Below are 17,831 nucleotides of genomic sequence, written 5' to 3'. Positions count from 1 at the left end.
CTGATCAGGACAGAACACAGAGAACTCACGATGGAATTTGTGCTTGGCTGGGTTTTCCTTGTTGTTCTTTTAAAAGGTAATTTATGGAGAACAAAAGAAATTGAGGATGTGGGTGGATATGAGTGAGAGAAACCATGGGTGTGTAATAGATTCCTGACTGGGATGTCTTGTGTCTACAGGTGTCAAGTGCGAGGTGCAGCTGGTGGAGTCTGGGGGAGACCTGGTGAAGCCTGGGGGGTCCCTGAGACTCTCCTGTGCAGCCTCTGGATTCACCTTCAGTAACTATCACATGAGCTGGGTCCGCCAGGCTCCAGGGAAGGGGCTGCAGTGGGTCGCCGTTATTTGGTATGATGGAAGTAGCACATACTATGCAGACTCTGTGAAGGGCCAATTCACCATCTCCAGAGACAATGGCAAGAACATGCTGTATCTGCAGATGAACAGCCTGAGAGCCGAGGACACGGCCGTGTATTATTGTGCCACAGACACAGTGAGGGGACCTCAGTGTGAGCCCAGACACCAACCTCAAACTACAATGGTATCAGACCAGCAGAGGGTGCACACTACTCACCAATTCTGTCTTTAATCCCAGGAGCAGGTGCAGATGGAAGCTGTGGTAGGTTTCCAGTCAGGGTCTGGGGTTTCCTCTCCATAGAGCAGTTTCCTCAAGGGAGCCTCCTTGACATCATTCTGTGCTTACCTATTCACTCTCTGACTTAGAAACATAGTTGTAGCAGGAAGACAAATATACCAGCATGCACAAAACACAGAGTTAAGTACATTAGTTTCCTCTTGTCCTTAAATACCAATAAATTACAAATATCCTGATGCAGGTAACAAAACCTTTAAAGTAATCACAGTGGAAGTCACTGTGGATCACAAAATCCTCCAGCAGAGCCAGAAAAATCACACACACACACACACACACACACACACACACACACGAGTATAAAACCTCTATCACAATCATGTAATTTCTCTGAAGCAAAAGTGGTCCTAAGACATAAATACACAGCATACAGGAAGACCTCAAGAAGCAAGAAAAATATCAAATAAACCACAAACATTACACCTAAAGGGGCCAGAAAAAATCAACTGAAACCTGTATATAGCAGGAGGAAGGAAATAGCAAGATTAGAGCAGAAATAAATTATATAGAAACTAGGAAACAACAGAAGAGATGAAAGAAACCAGGGTCTGATTCATTTTTTATAAATCAATTAGCCAAGGGGGGGGGGGAGACAGGATAGTGGGGAAGTAGGAGGAGGCGCCATTTCAACCTGTACCCTAAAGTGAGCTGATTACCTACCAAAGAACTCTGATCATCCATGAAGTCAGTCTGAGATCAGAATTATACACATCTGGATCTCTACAGGGGCACAAGACACCAGTGAGCAGGTAAAGCAGAGTGGGAACATCGGACGGATATTAGAAGATAAACAAAAGGGGGCGGGAGCCACCAGAGGCGACTGATTGGAAAGTAATACCCCAATACAAGAGTGCCCTGCGTCTGGGAAACAGCATTAACTTGCAGTCTGGTTGAAAGCACTCAAAAAGAGCAAAGGATCTCGGGGGGGGGGGGATTGTGGGAATCAGGGCAGTAGGGACAGGGGCTTAAGTCCCCAAACGAAGGACAGCCACCCCTGGCACTGAACTGGAGAGAGTGCAGTGGAGAAACCAGGTCTTAGTCCCTGAGACACCATTGGGCCCGAGAACACATGGGGTCTGAATCCCCTGAGGGGCTAGGAGCTTGGCCAGACAACAGAATGCCTCACCATGCTATCAGAGCCTGAGACGTGCAACCCCCACACCCTCCCTTGAGAGAGGTGCACGCAGGCACCAGCCTGGTGCTCTAGACCTGGAAAAACAAGGCACTCCCAACCCAGGCCAGCGGGAAAATCTCAGTGTGCGATCGCTGCTTGGAACCTCTCCGGTGGTCTGGAGCTGCCCAGACAGCCACCGCTGCTGTGGTTTTGGATACAAGCCCGAGATCCTGTGTTCCCAGGGACCATGACTCGGAACAAGCTCTGCCAGCAGCCAAGGGGGATCTTATGTGCTCTGCAGCACCCACAGGGGATCAGACTGAGGCTTCTCTCTGAGAGGGAGTTCGGGGTGCAGTTTGTTTCCTCTAAACCCCCCAAAACCATCAAAAGCTGTCAAGGCGAGAGAAAACAAATGAACAAACATAAAAACCTCCAGAGCAACTTTTGTAGCAACATGGACAGGACTGGAAGAGATTATACTGAGTGAAATAAGTCAAGCAGAGAGAGTCAATTATCATATGGTTTCACTTATTTGTGGAGCATAACAAATAGCATGGAGGACAAGGGGAGTTAGAGAGGAGAAAGGAGTTGGGGGAAAATGGAAGGGGAGGTGGACCATGAGAGACTATGGACTCTGGAAAACAATCTGGGGGTTTTGAAGGTGCGGGGGGGTGAGAGGTTGGGGAAACCAGGTGGTGGGTATTAGACAGGGCACGGATTGCATGGAGCACTGGGTGTGGTGCAAAAACAATGAATACTGTTATGCTGAAAATAAATTTAAAAAAAAAAAAAAACAAAAAACCTCCAGAGAACCAAAGCCTGAAAAACCGGTTTCCTCAGAGCCCACCACCTTGGGGTGGGGGAGGAGGACTTAACTCAGGGATCATCATTGATGGAAAACCCACGTGGCAGGCCCCTCCCACAGAAAACCAACCAGTGGGGGAAAAAAAGAAAAAAAAAAGATGACAAGAGAACAACCACCACTACTTCATAGAAAAACTTTTATTTTTAACTCGTTCCCACTATTCTGCTTCATTTTTTTATATAGATAATTTTTAACCTATTTACCATAATAGTGAGATGTCCAGTACATCAAATTCCATAATAACCTTTTAACCTGAACTTTTTGATACATATACCCATGTTTTTCTTTTTCTTTTCTTTTCTTTTTAATTTCTTTTTAATTTTAGTTTAGTTTAGTCTAATTTATTACTTTTTTATTTTTATTTTCTAATATTCATATAGAGTTAACCTTCAAGGTAATCCCCTTTCCCCAATCAATGCTACCCCTATAGGTAAACCAATTTTTAATCCCCCTTTATCTTAGGAAAGTTGAGTCCTTTAACAAAGATATCAAGATACATCTAGGGTGCCTGGGTGGCTCAGTCATTAAGCATCTGCCTTTGGCTCAGGTCATGATCCCAGGGTTCTGGGATTGAGCCCCAGAATGGGCTCCCTGCTCAGCAGGGAGCCTGCTTCTCCCTCTCCCACTCCCCCTGCTTGTATTTCCTCTCTCACTGTCTCTCAATCAGATAAATAAAATCCTTAGGGGAACCTGGGTGGCTCAGTGGGTTAAAGCCTCTGCCTTTGGCTCAGGTCATGATCCCAGGGTCCTGGAATCAAGCCCCGGTTTGGCTCTCTGCTCAGCGGGGAGCCTGCTCTCTCTCTGCCTGCCTCTCTGCCTACTTGTGTTCTCTCTCTCTCTCTCTCTCTCTCTCTCTCTGTCAAATAAATAAATAAAATCTTAAAAAAAAAGATACATCCAGGAAGAATCAAAATAACCTTCAAAATGACCTTCCTCGCCCACACTGAGAATTTATAACCACTCTCCCATCTTTTTCTTCTGCCAGTGTTTCTGTGTATTTGTGTTTGTCCTGATAGTATATAATGTTATACATAAGCCATGGATGACCAAACGGAATTGATTAGGGCAGAACTGAAAGCGACCAGACAGGATGTTCACAATGTTAGGGCAGAACTTAAAGGAACCAGGGATGATGTTCAAAATGCTCTCATGAGTTCCAATCTAAACTAAATTCTCTAAAAGCTAGGAAAACTGAGACAGAAGATAGAATTAGTGATTTGGAGGACAAACAGACAGAAAGAAAGGATCAGGAGGAAGCCAGGAACAAACAACTTAGAAGCCACGAAAACAGAATCAGGGAAATAAATGATGCCATGAAATGTTATAACGTCAGAATTACTGGAATCCATGAAGGGGAGGGGGAAAAAAGAAGTCTAGAAGATATAGTGGAACAAGTTCTTCATTAAAATTTTCCCAATCTCGCGAATGGAACCAGTGTTCATGTACTAGAGGCAGAACGGTTTCCTCCCAAGATTAGAGATTCTTGAAAGCCTTTGAGACACCTAATACTACGAATGAAGAATTATAATTGTAGGCAGACCCTCTTGAAAGCAGCTAGGACAAAGAAGCTCCTTACATACTGAGAAAAGTCCATCAGAATAACGTCAGACCTGTCCACAGAGACCTGGCAAGCCAGAAAGGGCTGGCAAGATATATTCAGGGCATGAAATGAGAACAACATGCAGCCAAGAATACCTTATCCAGCAAGACTGACATTCAAAATGGATGGAGAGATAAAGAGATTCCAAGACTGGCAAGGCTTAAAAGGCTATGCAACCCCAAGCCCACACTGCAGGAAATATTAAGGGGGGTTCTATAAAAGAGGAAAAGTCCTAAGAATATCATTGAACAGAAAAATCGAGACAATCTACAGACAGAAAGACTTCAAAGGTAACACGATGTCAATAAAAACGTATCTATCAATAATCACTCTCAATGAGAATGGCCTAATGCACCCATAAAACAGCACAGGGTTGTAGATTGGATAAAACAACAGGACCGATCCATATGTTGTCTACAAGAGACCAATTTTGAAACTGAAGATACACCCAGATTTAAAGAGAAGGGGTGGAGAAGAATCTTTTATGCCAATGGGCCTCAAAAGAAGGCCAGGGTAGCGATTCTCATATAAGATAAATTAGACTTTAAACTAAGGTCTGTACTCAGAGATACAAAAGGATACTATATAATTTCTTTTTCTTTTAATAATTATTTTCTAATTTCTTTTCAGCATAACAGTATTCATTGTTTTTGCACCACACCCAGTGCTCCATGCAATCCGTGCCTTCTCTAATACCCCCCACCTGGTGCCCACAACCTCCCATCCCACGCCCCTTTATAACCCTCAGATTGTTTTTCAGAGTCCATAGTCTCTCATGGTTCATCTCCCCTTCCAATTTTCCTCAACTCCCTTCACCTCTCCATCTCCCCTTGTCCTCCATTCTATTTGTTATACTTAACAAATAAGTGAAACCATATGATAAATGACTCTTTCTGCTTGACTTATTTCCCTTAGCATAATCTCTTCTAGTCCCGTCCATGTTGCTACAAAGTTGGGTATTCATCCTTTCTGATGGAGGCATAATACACCATAGTGTATATGGACCACATCTTCCTTATCCATTCGTCCATTGAAGAGCATCTTGCTTCTTTCCACAATTTGGCGACCGTGGCCATTGCTGCTATGAACATTGGGGTACAGATGGCCCTTCTTTTCACTACATCTGTATCTTTGAGGTAAATACCCAGTAGTGCAATGGCAGGGTCATAGAGAAGCTCTATTTTTAATTTCTTGAGGAATCTCCACACTGTTCTCCAAATTGGCTGCATCAACTTTCATTCCCAACAACAGTGTAAGAGGGTTTACCTTTCTCCTCACCCCCTCCAACACATGTTGTTTCCTGTCTTGCTAATTTTGGACTTTCTAATTGGAGTAAGGTGGTATCTCAATGTGGTTTTAATTTGAATCTCCCTGATGGCTAGAGATGATGAACATTTTCTCATGAGTCTGATAGCCATTTGTATGTCTTCATTGGAGAAGTGTCTGTTCATATTTTCTGCCCATTTTTTATATGATTGGCTGCTTTGTGTGTGTTGAGATTGAGGAGTTCTTTATAGATCCTGGATATCAACCTTTTGTCTGTATTGTCATTTGCAAATATCTTCTCCCATTCCGTGGATTGCCTCTTTGTTTTGTTAACTATTTGCTTTGCTGTGCAGAAGCTTTTGATCTTGATGAAGTACCAAAAGTTCATCTTCTCTTTTGTTTCCTTTGCCATTGGAGACATATCTTGAAAGAAGTTGCTGTGGCTGATATCGAAGAGGTTACTGCCTATGTTCTCCTCTAGGATTCTGATGGATTCCTGTCTCACATTGAGGTGTTTTATCCATTTTGATTACACTACATAATTCTTAAAGGGATTATCCACCAAGATGTACTAACAATTGTAAATATCTGTGCCCCCAATATGGGAGCAACCAATAACATAAGAAAACTATTGATCAAGATAAAGAGTCATGTTGATATGAATACATTAATAGTAGGAGATCTTAACAAGCCTCTCTCAGTAATATACAGATCATAAAAGCAGAAAATCAATAAAGAAAAAGGGGAATTGAGTGACACATTGGACCAGGTGGACCTCATAGATATATACAGAACATTCCACCCTAAAACAACAGAATACTCATTCTTCTCAAGTGTACATGGAACCTTCTCAAGAATAGAAAACATACTGGGTCACAAATCAGGACTCAACTGATACCAAAAGACTGAGATTATTCGCTGCATATTCTCAGATCACAGTGCTTTGAAACTGGAGCTCAATCACAAGGAAAAGCTCAGAAGGAACTCAAACACCTGGAAGCTAAAGACCACCTTGCTTACGAATGCTTGGATCAATCAGGAGATCAAAGAAGAACTGAAACAATTCATGGAAACAAATGAGAATGAAGACACTTCGGTCCAAAACCTATGGGATACAGCAAAGGCGGTCCTAAGGGGGAAATATATAGCCATCCAAGTCTCCCTCAAAAAAATTGAAAAATCCAGAACACAGCAGCTGTCTCTACACCTTAAAGAACTGGAGAATCAACAACAAATCAAACCAACTCCACACATAAGAAGGGAAATAATCCAGATTAGAGCTGAGATCAATGAGGTAGAAACCAGAGATACAGCAGAACGTATCAATGAAACTAGAAGCTGGTTTTTTGAAAGAATCAATAAGATCGATAAACCATTGGCCACACTAATCTAAAAGGAAAGAGAGAAAGCCCAAATTAATAAAATTATGAATGAAAAGGGAGAGATCACAACTAACACCAAGGAAGTAGAAACAATCATCAGAAGTTATTATCAACAGTTATATGCCAATAAGCTAAGCAAGCTAGATGAAATGGATGCATTCCTGGAAAAATATAAACTCCCAAAATTGAACCAGGAAGAAATGGACAACCTGAATAGACCAATATCTAGTAACGAGATTGAAGCAGTGATCAAAAACCTCCCAAAAAACAAGAGCCCAGGACCTGAAGGATTCCCTGGGGAATTCTACCAAACTTTCAAAGAAGAAATAACACCTATTCTCCTGAAGCTGTTTCAAAAAATTGAAGCAGAAGGAAAACTTCCAGACTCTTTCTATGAAGCCAGCATTACGCTGATTCCCAAACCAGGCAAAGACCCTACCAAAAAGGAGAATTTCAGACCGATATCACTGATGAATATGGATGCTAAGATTCTCAACAAGATGTTAGCAAACAGGATCCAGCAGCACATTGAAAAGATTATCCACCATGACCAGGTGGGATTTATTCCTGGGTTACAAGGATGTTTCAACTTTCGCAAATCAATCAGTGTGTTAGAACAGATTAATAAGAGAAGAGAGAAGAACCACATGTTCCTCTCAATTGATGCAGAAAAAGCATTTGACAAAATCCAGCATGCGTTCCTGATTAAAACACTTCAAAGTATAGGGATAGAGGGAACATTCCTGAACTTCACAAAATCTATCTATGAAAGACCCTCAGAAATATCATCCTCAATGGCAAAAAAGCTTGCAGCCTTCCCGTTGAGATCAGGATCACGACAAGGATGACCACTCTCACCACTCTTGTTCAACATACTATTAGAAGTCCAAGCAACAGCAATCAGACAACAAAGAGAAATAAAAGGTATTCAAATTGGCAATGAAGAAGTTGAACTCTCTCTCTTCGCAGATGACATGATTCTTTATATGGAAAACCCAAAAGACTCCACCCCCAAACTACTAGAACTCATACAGTAATTCAGTAACATGGCAGGATACAAACTCAATGTACATAAATCAGTGGCTTTCTTATACACTAACAATGAAAATACAGAAAGGGAAATTAAAGAATTGATTCCATTTACTATATTACCAAGAACCATAAGAACCTGGGAATAAACCTAACCAAATAGGTAAAGGATCTGTAGTCTAGGAACTACTGAACACTCATGAAAGAAATTGAAGAAGACACAAAAAGATGGAAGACCATTCCATGCTCTTGGATCAGAAGAATAAACATTGTTAAAATGTCTATACTGCCTAGAGCAATCTATACTTTAAGGCCATTCTGATCAAAATTCCACCGGTATTTTTCAAAGAGCTGGAGCAAATAATCCAGAAATTTGTATGGAACCAGAAGAGACCCCGAATCGCTAAGGAAATGTTGAAAAACAAAAATAAAACTGGTGACATCACGTTACCTGATTTCAAGCTTTACAGCAAAGCTGTGATCACCAGGACAGCTTGCCTATTTTTAAATTTTGCTTCTTGACTATTCATTTGCTTTATTTTAACTTTTGCATAATTGCCTTCTGTTTATGTCCTTTGTACGTGAGAGAAGAAAGGAACACAACTGGTAAACATTAAACATACTCTATGTATCTCAACTCTACTCGGTTAAATCAATAACACCAGGAAGCTCTTGGAAAGGTATGGATGACATCCTATGAGGCGCAAGACTAAGGTCCAGTCCTGAGGCCCTGAACATGGAAGGGCTGGACCACATGTCAGGTGTGGTGGAAGAAATGAGACTCTGTTGGAGATGCTTCAGTGTGAAATCATGTGGTGCATATGCTTGTCACCATTGCATTTTACATTTCAAAAATTTAAGAATCTACATATTATATGGTATATTTTTTCTAAAATAAAACAAAGGCAGGCATTTTAAACAACTAATACAGAAAATCTACACTCATACATTTAGTGAATGTTTTTAAAGTTTCAGAATAATTTGAATAGAATAATTTGAATAATCAGAATAATTTGAATAGAATAATTTAGGTTCAAAGAGAGAAATTATGTCTCAAAGGTCATAATCATTGAGATTAGAGTAAAGAGACTCAACTCCTTGCATTTATCAATTTTCTCCCTGACTGGTTTTGGACATTAATTAACTAAAACAGTCATGACTCTCTGTGTGGAGCCATATGTGTTGGCATTTCCTAACTCATCTGTGCCGACACCTCACTGGCAGCTGTCCAAACACCTTGCATCCCACATCCTGCCCAAGTGTGGTCGTCCTGAGCTGCTGGGCTGGGCTGGTTCACAGCGGTGCCTCTGAGTACTCAGAAAGCATGGACAAGTGTCAGCTGGCCTTTCCTTGCACTTCCCATCCCTCCTCAGGGTACAAGCCCAAGCTTGAGGATGCATGTTGTTGTTTCCCTGGTCCTCACTGCCTGACACCACCCATGTATTCCAGTAGCTGCTGCTATTTTCTTATTTATTTTATTTTTAAGTTAAATTTTATTAGTTACCACACAGTGTAATCTTGGTTTATGGAGTATAATTCACTGATTCATCCTTACATACAACACCTAGTGTTCATCAAAACCGGTGCCTTCTTTCATGCTCATCATCTCCCTAATCCTCACACATCTGCCTCCATCAACCTGCGCTTTGTTCTCTATTATTAAGAGTCACATATGGTTTTTTCCCTCCCTCATTTTTTTCTTTTCCCACTTCCCTTATGTTCATCTGTTTTCCTTCATAATTTCCACATATGAGTCATAAATGGGGGAAGATATTTGGAAAAAACATATCTGATAAAGTTTAATACCTATAATCTATAAAGACTTTACCACACTCAACACAGAAATAATGCAATTAAGAAACGGTGAGAAGAAAACAAGGAATAAACACTTATTGAAAGAAGACATCCAGATGGCTATCAGATACATGAAAAGATGCTCAACGTCAGTCATCATCAGGGAAGCACAAATCAAAACCATGGAAAGATGTCACCTCATGCTTGTCAGAATGACTAAAATCCAATAACTACTGAAGACAATTCTCAGACCAATGGCAATTTCATTAGTGATTCACATCAAATATAATTAGAAAAATATACAGACATGGTTTCTAGGACTACTCCTCCCAGGACAAGCAGCTGACCCTCACCTTACTGAGACAGGAGACATTTCCCATACAATAGAATTTACCATACAATCCCATACATGTTCTTGCCATGAATTTATACCCTCAGGAGGGAAAGACCTCGGTGGATTGAGGGCACCTGATAGATCCTAGGGACTTGATCCAATATTCCTGCTCACCTCTGAATACAATAAATAGAGCTGGATGTTGTAACCTAAGGAGCAGAGTGAGGAGCACAAGTAAAGGAGGTGAGTATGAGGACATATCCTTTCAACAGGACAATCTGTAGTGGTTACACTGAGAGGGTAACTCCTCGCATGTTGGGTAAATCGGGAAGGGAAAAGAGGAGTCCCTGTATCTCTGCAAGGGTCTGTGACACCTGCTGGTGCACTGGGACCATCAGGGTGCACTCACAAGCCCTCTGACTCAAGAGCCACGGAGCTCATAATCCAAGACAAAAGGTTGGTTGAGGGCTGATCTCCTCTCTCGGGTTTCCAGCTAAATGCTCTGTTAACTTCTCCCACACAGAAACACAGTAAACAGTTTGTAAATCTGTGGAAATACAGAAGGGTCCTCCATTTTCTGGAATAAACCATCAAAATGACAAAAACCAAACTTGCCAAGGGTGAAGCACTGGGATAAAAATAATTTATATCATCATGGCAATAAATGTGAATGTAGAAGTACAATGATCTCCATTTCAGGAATGAAGAGTTGTCTTCAACTAACAGCATGCTTTCTGATCACAGGTGTTCTGACGTTAATTTTTGAATTAATAATTCCATTATTTTATCTTTATTTAAAGTTCCATTGACGTGTACAGAGAGAACAGGCGTAAATGTCCCTTGTGTTGTTGATAACCCACAGCATCTCCAGAAGCTCTGTGAGTCTCTGTCAGGGATTCTCAGTGTCACCAAGTTTCTGTGACAGAAAGACCTGGTCTCCACACATCAGGCTACTGGGAATTCGGGAAATTCAGGAAGCCTGAAAATCTCATGTCCAGCTCTGTCCTGCAGGAGGTTCAAGGGAACAAACAGGTCCCATGGTGAGGAGCACAGACTCAGACACTGGGGCTCAACGTCATCTGCTGTGCTCACCTGGACATTCACACAACCATTCTGTGCTGCGGTGTGTACATACCCACCTGTAAAATAGTGGTAAAACTGGTACCTACATCACGATGATGGGGTGCATATGTGGAAAAAACCAAGATAATGGGTGCTAAGTAGTTTCTCTAGCAAAATCAAAAAATAAAAGAGTATCTAGATTCGAATGGATCTTACTGACAAAATTTTTAAGTTCTGCCAGATCATCTCTCACTTCTGCCCTTAGAGAATCTATGCTGCCATTAATGGTTTTCTCCAACCTAGCTATTGTCTGTATAACGGTTACCCTGAAGTCTATTTCTGATTATCTTGCTTATAACTACATCCATTAGTTCTGTGGCAGAGGTCAGAGTCTCTGAATTTTTCCTGTGTAAGGGCTTTCTCCTCTTAGTCATTCTGTTGAGAGGTGGTTGGGGGAATATACAAAGTCCAAATTATTGACCACAATCCAAGCAAGATGTACCTGTTCTATAGGGACATTAGGTTGTAGACCTCTTGTTCTTTCAGCCTGACTTCTGGGGGAGGAGCCTGTGGTGGTGTTTTCAGACAACCCTCTTTGGGCACAACCCTGCACTCTGTGGGGGGGGGTTGTGCTCAGTGAAAACCAGTTTGGGGGAGCTTTTGTTCTCTGAAAGCTTTTGCTGGTGGCTTTCTGCATCTCTTCCGAGAGTCAGAGCAGAACTGCCCATATTCAGACTTCTGTCTCAGAACAGAGAGATTGCAGTCTGTTCTACAGAAAGCTCTCCACGTCACACTGACTCCATTTTTGTCTGTGGTGCTAAAAACCATAGTGTCCTGGGTTGTGCACCCCACAGCAACACTCCTAGTACTTGCTTCAAGATCCAGGCATGTCTCTGCCCTTTGTGCTTCTAAAACCAGCAGCTGCCCCAAGTTCACACATGTGCCACTGCAGCTCCATGTTTCAGAGAGGGGGTTCTCTAAAGTCCTTTATCCAAGGCTACTGGTCTGTAACTCTGTGCCCAGACTCCAGCATTGGAGACTTCTGCACTCTGGAGGTGCAGGGTCCTGAAGGCTCCCACCCCTTCCATTTATCTTCCAATATCTGCCTGCAGAATCGCGACTCTCCACATCATACCTCGAAACCAGCTACTAGAGATAATCTCTTGGTATATATCCTGATACATAACCTAACATGTCAATTTGATTTTGTGAGTGTTCAGAGTGATCTGGAATGTATCCAGGTCAATTCAGGTACCAGTTTAAATAAGGTCCCGTACTCTTCTGCCATCTTGCCCCTCTCTGGAATCAACATTTTTAAAAACAAGTATGTAGAGCCTCAAATCCCATTCTTTTTCTTTTTAAGTTTTTATTTCTTTTCAGCGTAACAGTATTCATTGTTTTTGCACCACACTCAGTACTCCGTGCAATCTGAGTCCTCTCTAATACCCACCAGCTGGTACCCCCAACATCCCAACCCCCGCCCCTTCAAAACCCTCAGATTGTTTTTCAGAGTCCACAGTCTCTCATGGTTCACCTCCCCTTCCAATTTCCCTCAACTCCCTTCTCCTCTCCATCTCCCCTTGTCCTCCATGCTATTTGTTATGCTCCACAAATAAGTGAAACCATATGATAATTGACTCTCTCTGCTTGACTCATTTCACTCAGCATAATCTCTAATCCCATTCTTATCTCAGCTCGGTAGATGGCTGCCAGGTCTAGTCTCATCCTAGCCAATGTTGAGATTTATTTTTTGGGCACTCTCTGATCTTTGGGATACTGGGCACATGCCCTAAGCCCTAGCCCTTAGCCCCTAACTTCTAACCTAAATCTAACCCTACCTCTAACTCTAATACTAACCTTAAACATAACACTCTGAAGGAAATGAGTAAATAAGTAAATACTAATTCCCATGTGTGAATCTGAGCTTGTAAGAACAACTACATAATAAGAAAACCTTCCCAAGTCAGATAATCTCCCACATTGATGCAAATGTGTGCCTCCACATCTACGTCAGGTTAGTTGTTGTTGTGGAAAGTATAAATAACACATTCTCTGAACACTACACCTTCAAGTCTAGGCTAGGAAGAAACTTTACTGAAATACCTGAAACTGGAAATGATCCCAACCCTAAAAAGTGCTTCAAAAATAAAATTCTCCTGGGCGCCTGGGTGGCTCAGTGGGTTAAAGCCTCTGCCTTCAGCTCAAGTCATGATTCCATGATCCTGGGATTGAGCCCCAGTCGGGCTCTCTGCTCAGCGGGGAGCCTGCTTCCTCCTTTCTCTCCACCTGCCTCTCTGCCTACTTGTGATCTCTGTCTGTCAAATAAATAAATAAAATCTTAAAAAATAAAATAAAATAAAATTCTTCTGTGTTCCTTGCCTGCAATGCTGCCAATAAAGCTGACTGTGGACGCTGAGAAGCAAACTGAGGGTTTTGGAGGGGAGGAGGATGGGGGATGGGTGAGCCTGGTGGTGGGTACTAAGGACGGTATGTATTGTGTGGAGCACTGGGTGTGGTCCATAAACAATGAATCTTGGAACACTGAAAAAAATAAAATAAAATAAAATAAAATAAAATAAAATAAAATAAAATAAAATAAAACAGAGGATTTTTGCTACATGCAGTGACATGGATACATTCCCAAGGATTGATGCTGACAAAAATGAGCCCTAGGGGCACCTGGGTGGCTCAGTGGTTAAGCCTCTGCTTCAGCTCAGGTCATGATCTCAGGGTCCTGGGATCGAATCCCACATTGGGCTCTCTGCTCTGCGGGGAGCCTGCTTCCTCCTCTCTCTCTCTGCTTGCCTCTCTGCCCACTTGTGATCTCTCTCTGTCAAATAAATAAAATCTTTTAAAAAATGAGCCCTAAAAATAAAAGGACATACAGCAAAATTAACATTTATACATTCTAGAACATTAAACCTAGTCTAAGGTAACATGAGAAAGACCAATAGTTATGTGTGGATGAGGTGCAAAGGAAGAGAAAAGGAGGAATTCCAGGGGAAATACAGGAAAATCTAAGGGGATGTGATCTTCTCACTATTGAGAATGTTGACTCTGACCCCGTGTTCCCCATACCACACACTCCACATCTGAGAACTTCATTTTGTGTCAAGTACACACACCACAGCTATTACAGATAATCCCCAGAGATGACCTAGGAGGAAGGCAGAGAGAGTGCAATGTGAGAGACTTGGAAACACACCTCAGAACCCTATTCTCTCTGTATTGCAGGTAAACTCTAGAATAAGCAAACCACCCTGAACCCATTACAGGATGGGTTATACATTCCTCATGAACCTGTCCATTCTGTTCTCCAAGTGATTCAGGAAGGCAGCAGGTCCCATGGGGAAGAGCACAGATACACATCCTGGAGCTCACTCTCACCTCATGTGTGTTCTTTGATGTCTCACGAACCCTCTACAATTCTGGGTGTAGGTTGACATCTCTTTATGTGGTAACATGATGCTTATGCCCCAAGATTTGTGTGAATATGTAAAAACGAAGTAGCACATGGACCCCAAATGTATACTCTGGAAAGTCTTTTAATCAAGAATCCTATCTTCCTGGGTGTCTAGGTGACTCAGTCATTAAGTCTCTGCCTTCAGCTCTGGTCATGATCCTGGAGTCCTGGGATTGAGCCCACATCAGGCTCCCTCTTCAGTGGAAAGCCTGATTCTCCCACTCCCACTCTGCCTGCTTCTGTTCCCCCTCTCACAATGTCTTTCTCTGTCAAATAGTAAATAAAATCTTTAAAAAACAAAACAAAGGTAAAAGAATCCTGTTTTCCCAAATGTTGTCAATACCACTGAATCAAAAGCAGTCACATCTTAACTGTAACTGCTTTCTCTGTCAACATAGATCCCAAGCTAGCTGCATAGGCAGAGGACATGCAAATAAGCCCCTCCTTCTGCTGATTAAACGTCCCAGCCCTGACCCTAGATATGAGAGAAGAGCCCCAGGCCCAGGAATCCCAGGTATTCCAATGCAGTGATCAGGACAGAACACAAAAAACTAATCGTGGAAATTGTGGTTGGCTGGGTTTCCCTGGTTACTATTCTAAAAGGCAATTTGTGGTGAACAAGAAACATTCATTATGTGAGTAGATATGAATGAGAGGATCAGTGTGGAGTTGTGACAGTTTCCTGACAAGGATATCTTGTGCCTGCTGGTGTCTATGTGAGGTGCAGCTGGTGGAGTCTGTAGGAGACCTGGTGAAACCTTGGGGGTCCCAAAATCACTCCTGTGCAGCCTGTGGGTTCACCTTCAGTATCTACTGGATGAGCTGGCTCAGCCAGGTTCTAGGGAAAGGGCTGCAGGTGTCTAATGTACTAGCTTGGATGGAAGTAGCATAAGTTGGGGAACTTGGAGACCTGAATGGTAACTGTCAACAAAGGCACGAGGACAGGAATGTTCCAGATCAAGCATACAGGAAGGAAGAATGAGGAAATTCTTCCTCCTTCTGCATTTCATTCTTTTCAAAACTGTAATAGATTGGATGATGCCCACTGGCCCAGACACCATGGATACAAATACCAGTCTCTTCTGAAACAGCATTACAGGCACCCACGGAAAAAATGTTTATTTGGGCACCCATGGCCCAGTCACTTTGACAAATAGGGTTAATCATCATACATCAACCTTCTGTAAATGTGAGCATTAACATGCATCTCCTTAAATCACACTCATTCTGAACATAGAGAAAGTAACATGGTCATAATTTCAACTGATATGATGTAAATATCCTGCATACAATCAAAAGCACAAAACCCCTTTCCAGAGGAGTGATGTTTACTCTTCTCCTCAATAAATTGTAACAGAGGAGAGGAGGAGTCAAGATGGCAGAGAAGTAGCAGACTAAGATGACCTCAGGTAGCAGGAAATCAGCTAATTAGTTTATCAAACCATTCTGAACACCTACAAATCCAAGAGAAGTTCAAAGAGAAGAGCAGCAATTCTAGAAACATAAAATGGACCACTTTCTGAAAGGCAGTGTAAGGGCCTATTTAGCCAGAGCGGCCCCACCTCTGTTGAATTTTGTTGCTTATGCAGTAAAACTTAAATTGACCCTGCCCACCTCCCAAGGGAACTTACTTAAAAGCAAGTTGGGGAAGCCAGTCCCAGGTAACAAAGCCCAAATACAAGGGTGGATCTGATCGGTAGAGATAACAGCCCTAATGCAGGGATGAGTCGGGTCAGGTGGAGACATCCAATCAGTAAAGTATGCATACTGTCTCCCTAGCTACCAAGGAGTGTGGTTCCTGCCCTTTGGGTGCCAATTCTCACCAAGGTTTTGGCTAGTTCAAATGTCTATGATAGTGTAAATTGTAATTCAATTGGTCACTTATGTGTCACCTAGCATGACTGTGCAGCTTTCTCTGTGTGTTACAATCTCATTTGCCACCTGTATGTGGCCAGGTCCAACCACATGGCTTTGCTCTATAAAAGTTAGTCTGTGAGGCAGGGAGGGGTCGCCTTTTCTGTAAGAGCCATGGCCCCGGCCAGTCGGTTTGATTCTCGATGCTTGGTGTGAAATAAAGCTTTGCTTGACCTTCTCTTTGTATCAGTTTCGCTCCTTTAATCACAGACCCATTATTGGGGGACCCAACATAGGGGACCCAACAGTAGGACCAGCAGAGAAGTGAATCCAAAGTGATGGGAAGATAGACTGTGGCGGGAAGGACCGTCTCCCTGCAAGTGGCAGAGCAAGGGAGCACAAAATCAGAACTTTTAAAAGTCTGCTCCACTGAGGGACATCTCTCCAAAGGCTAAGCCAGGGTGAAGCCAATGTGGGGATAGAATGGTCTCTGGTACCACAGGGTTACAGGAGGATCCGGGGTGTCTGAGTGTAGCAGAGCTCGCCGGTATTGGAGAGGGGAAGCCGACTACAGAGACAGAGCTGAGAAGTGAGCTCTCAGCTTGGGGTTACCTTAAACGGTGATCCATGTCACCCGCCACTGCTCTGTGATCAGGGATCCCACAAGATCTGGGAAGACTCCCCTGGAAGAGTGCAGGGATCTGTGGGGTTTGGAGACTCCAGGCGGTACTGTGCGCCAGAGACAGAGACACTCGGTCACAGGCTGGGTGAGCTCGGAGAGCAGCCAGAGGCCAGGGAGACAGGAGTGATTGAGCGCTTTTCTCCGACAGCCCACTGAGGAGTGGGGCCCCGAGCTCTCAACTCCTCCAGCCAGAGACTGGGAGGCCACCATTTTCATTCCCATTCTCCAGAACTCTACAGAAAGCACTCAGGGAAAAAAGCTCCCAAAAGCGAACCCGAGTGGATGATTTAGCCCGGCCCCTGGTAAGGGCGGTGCAATTCCGCCTCAGGCAACAACACGTGAAAATCACTACAACAGGCCCCTCCCCCAGAAGATCAGCAAGAAATCCATCCCCCACCAAGTTCACTGACCAAGGAGAACAGCAGAATTCCAGAGGAGGAGAAAGCAAAGCATGGAATTCATGGCTCTCTCCCCATGATTCCTTAGTCTTGCAAAGTTAATTAAATTTTTTAAATTTATTTTTTCTTATTCTAATATTTTTAATTTTACTCTCACCTCTTTTAACATTTTTAACTAGTTTATCTTAACAATACCTTTCTTAAAAAAAATCTTTTTGAACCTTCATTATTCTAGTCATATTTTATCCTTCATTGCATCTAACCTTATTTTTTGTATACACATAGAGTTTTTTCTTATAAGAAATTTTGGGATACAACTTCTTCTAATAGATCAAAATA

At 42.6% G+C, this 17,831-nt stretch overlaps 1 long non-coding RNA gene and 2 gene segments (V, D, J or C); 2 read left to right on the top strand and 1 right to left on the bottom strand.

The window, feature by feature from the left end:
* LOC125104252 (uncharacterized) overlaps positions 1 to 17,831 on the bottom strand; it is a 337,467-nt gene that overhangs the window by 48,120 nt on the left and 271,516 nt on the right. The window lies entirely within an intron of this gene.
* LOC125104235 (immunoglobulin heavy variable 3-33-like) lies at positions 16 to 12,180 on the top strand. The segment is given in 3 exon segments: positions 16 to 76; positions 180 to 476; positions 12,151 to 12,180. Coding segments are annotated over 3 exon segments (357 nt in total).
* LOC125104225 (immunoglobulin alpha-2 heavy chain-like) overlaps positions 15,281 to 17,831 on the top strand; it is a 401,593-nt gene continuing 399,042 nt past the window's right edge. Inside the window, 1 exon segment of the C gene segment in view lies at positions 15,281 to 15,297.

The sequence above is a fragment of the Lutra lutra genome, chromosome 7 (assembly GCF_902655055.1).
Source record: "Lutra lutra chromosome 7, mLutLut1.2, whole genome shotgun sequence".
In the NCBI taxonomy this organism is placed as follows: Eukaryota; Metazoa; Chordata; class Mammalia; order Carnivora; family Mustelidae; genus Lutra; species Lutra lutra.
The sequence above is the reverse complement of the archived record's forward strand: the minus strand, read 5'-3'. Positions and strand labels throughout refer to the sequence as shown.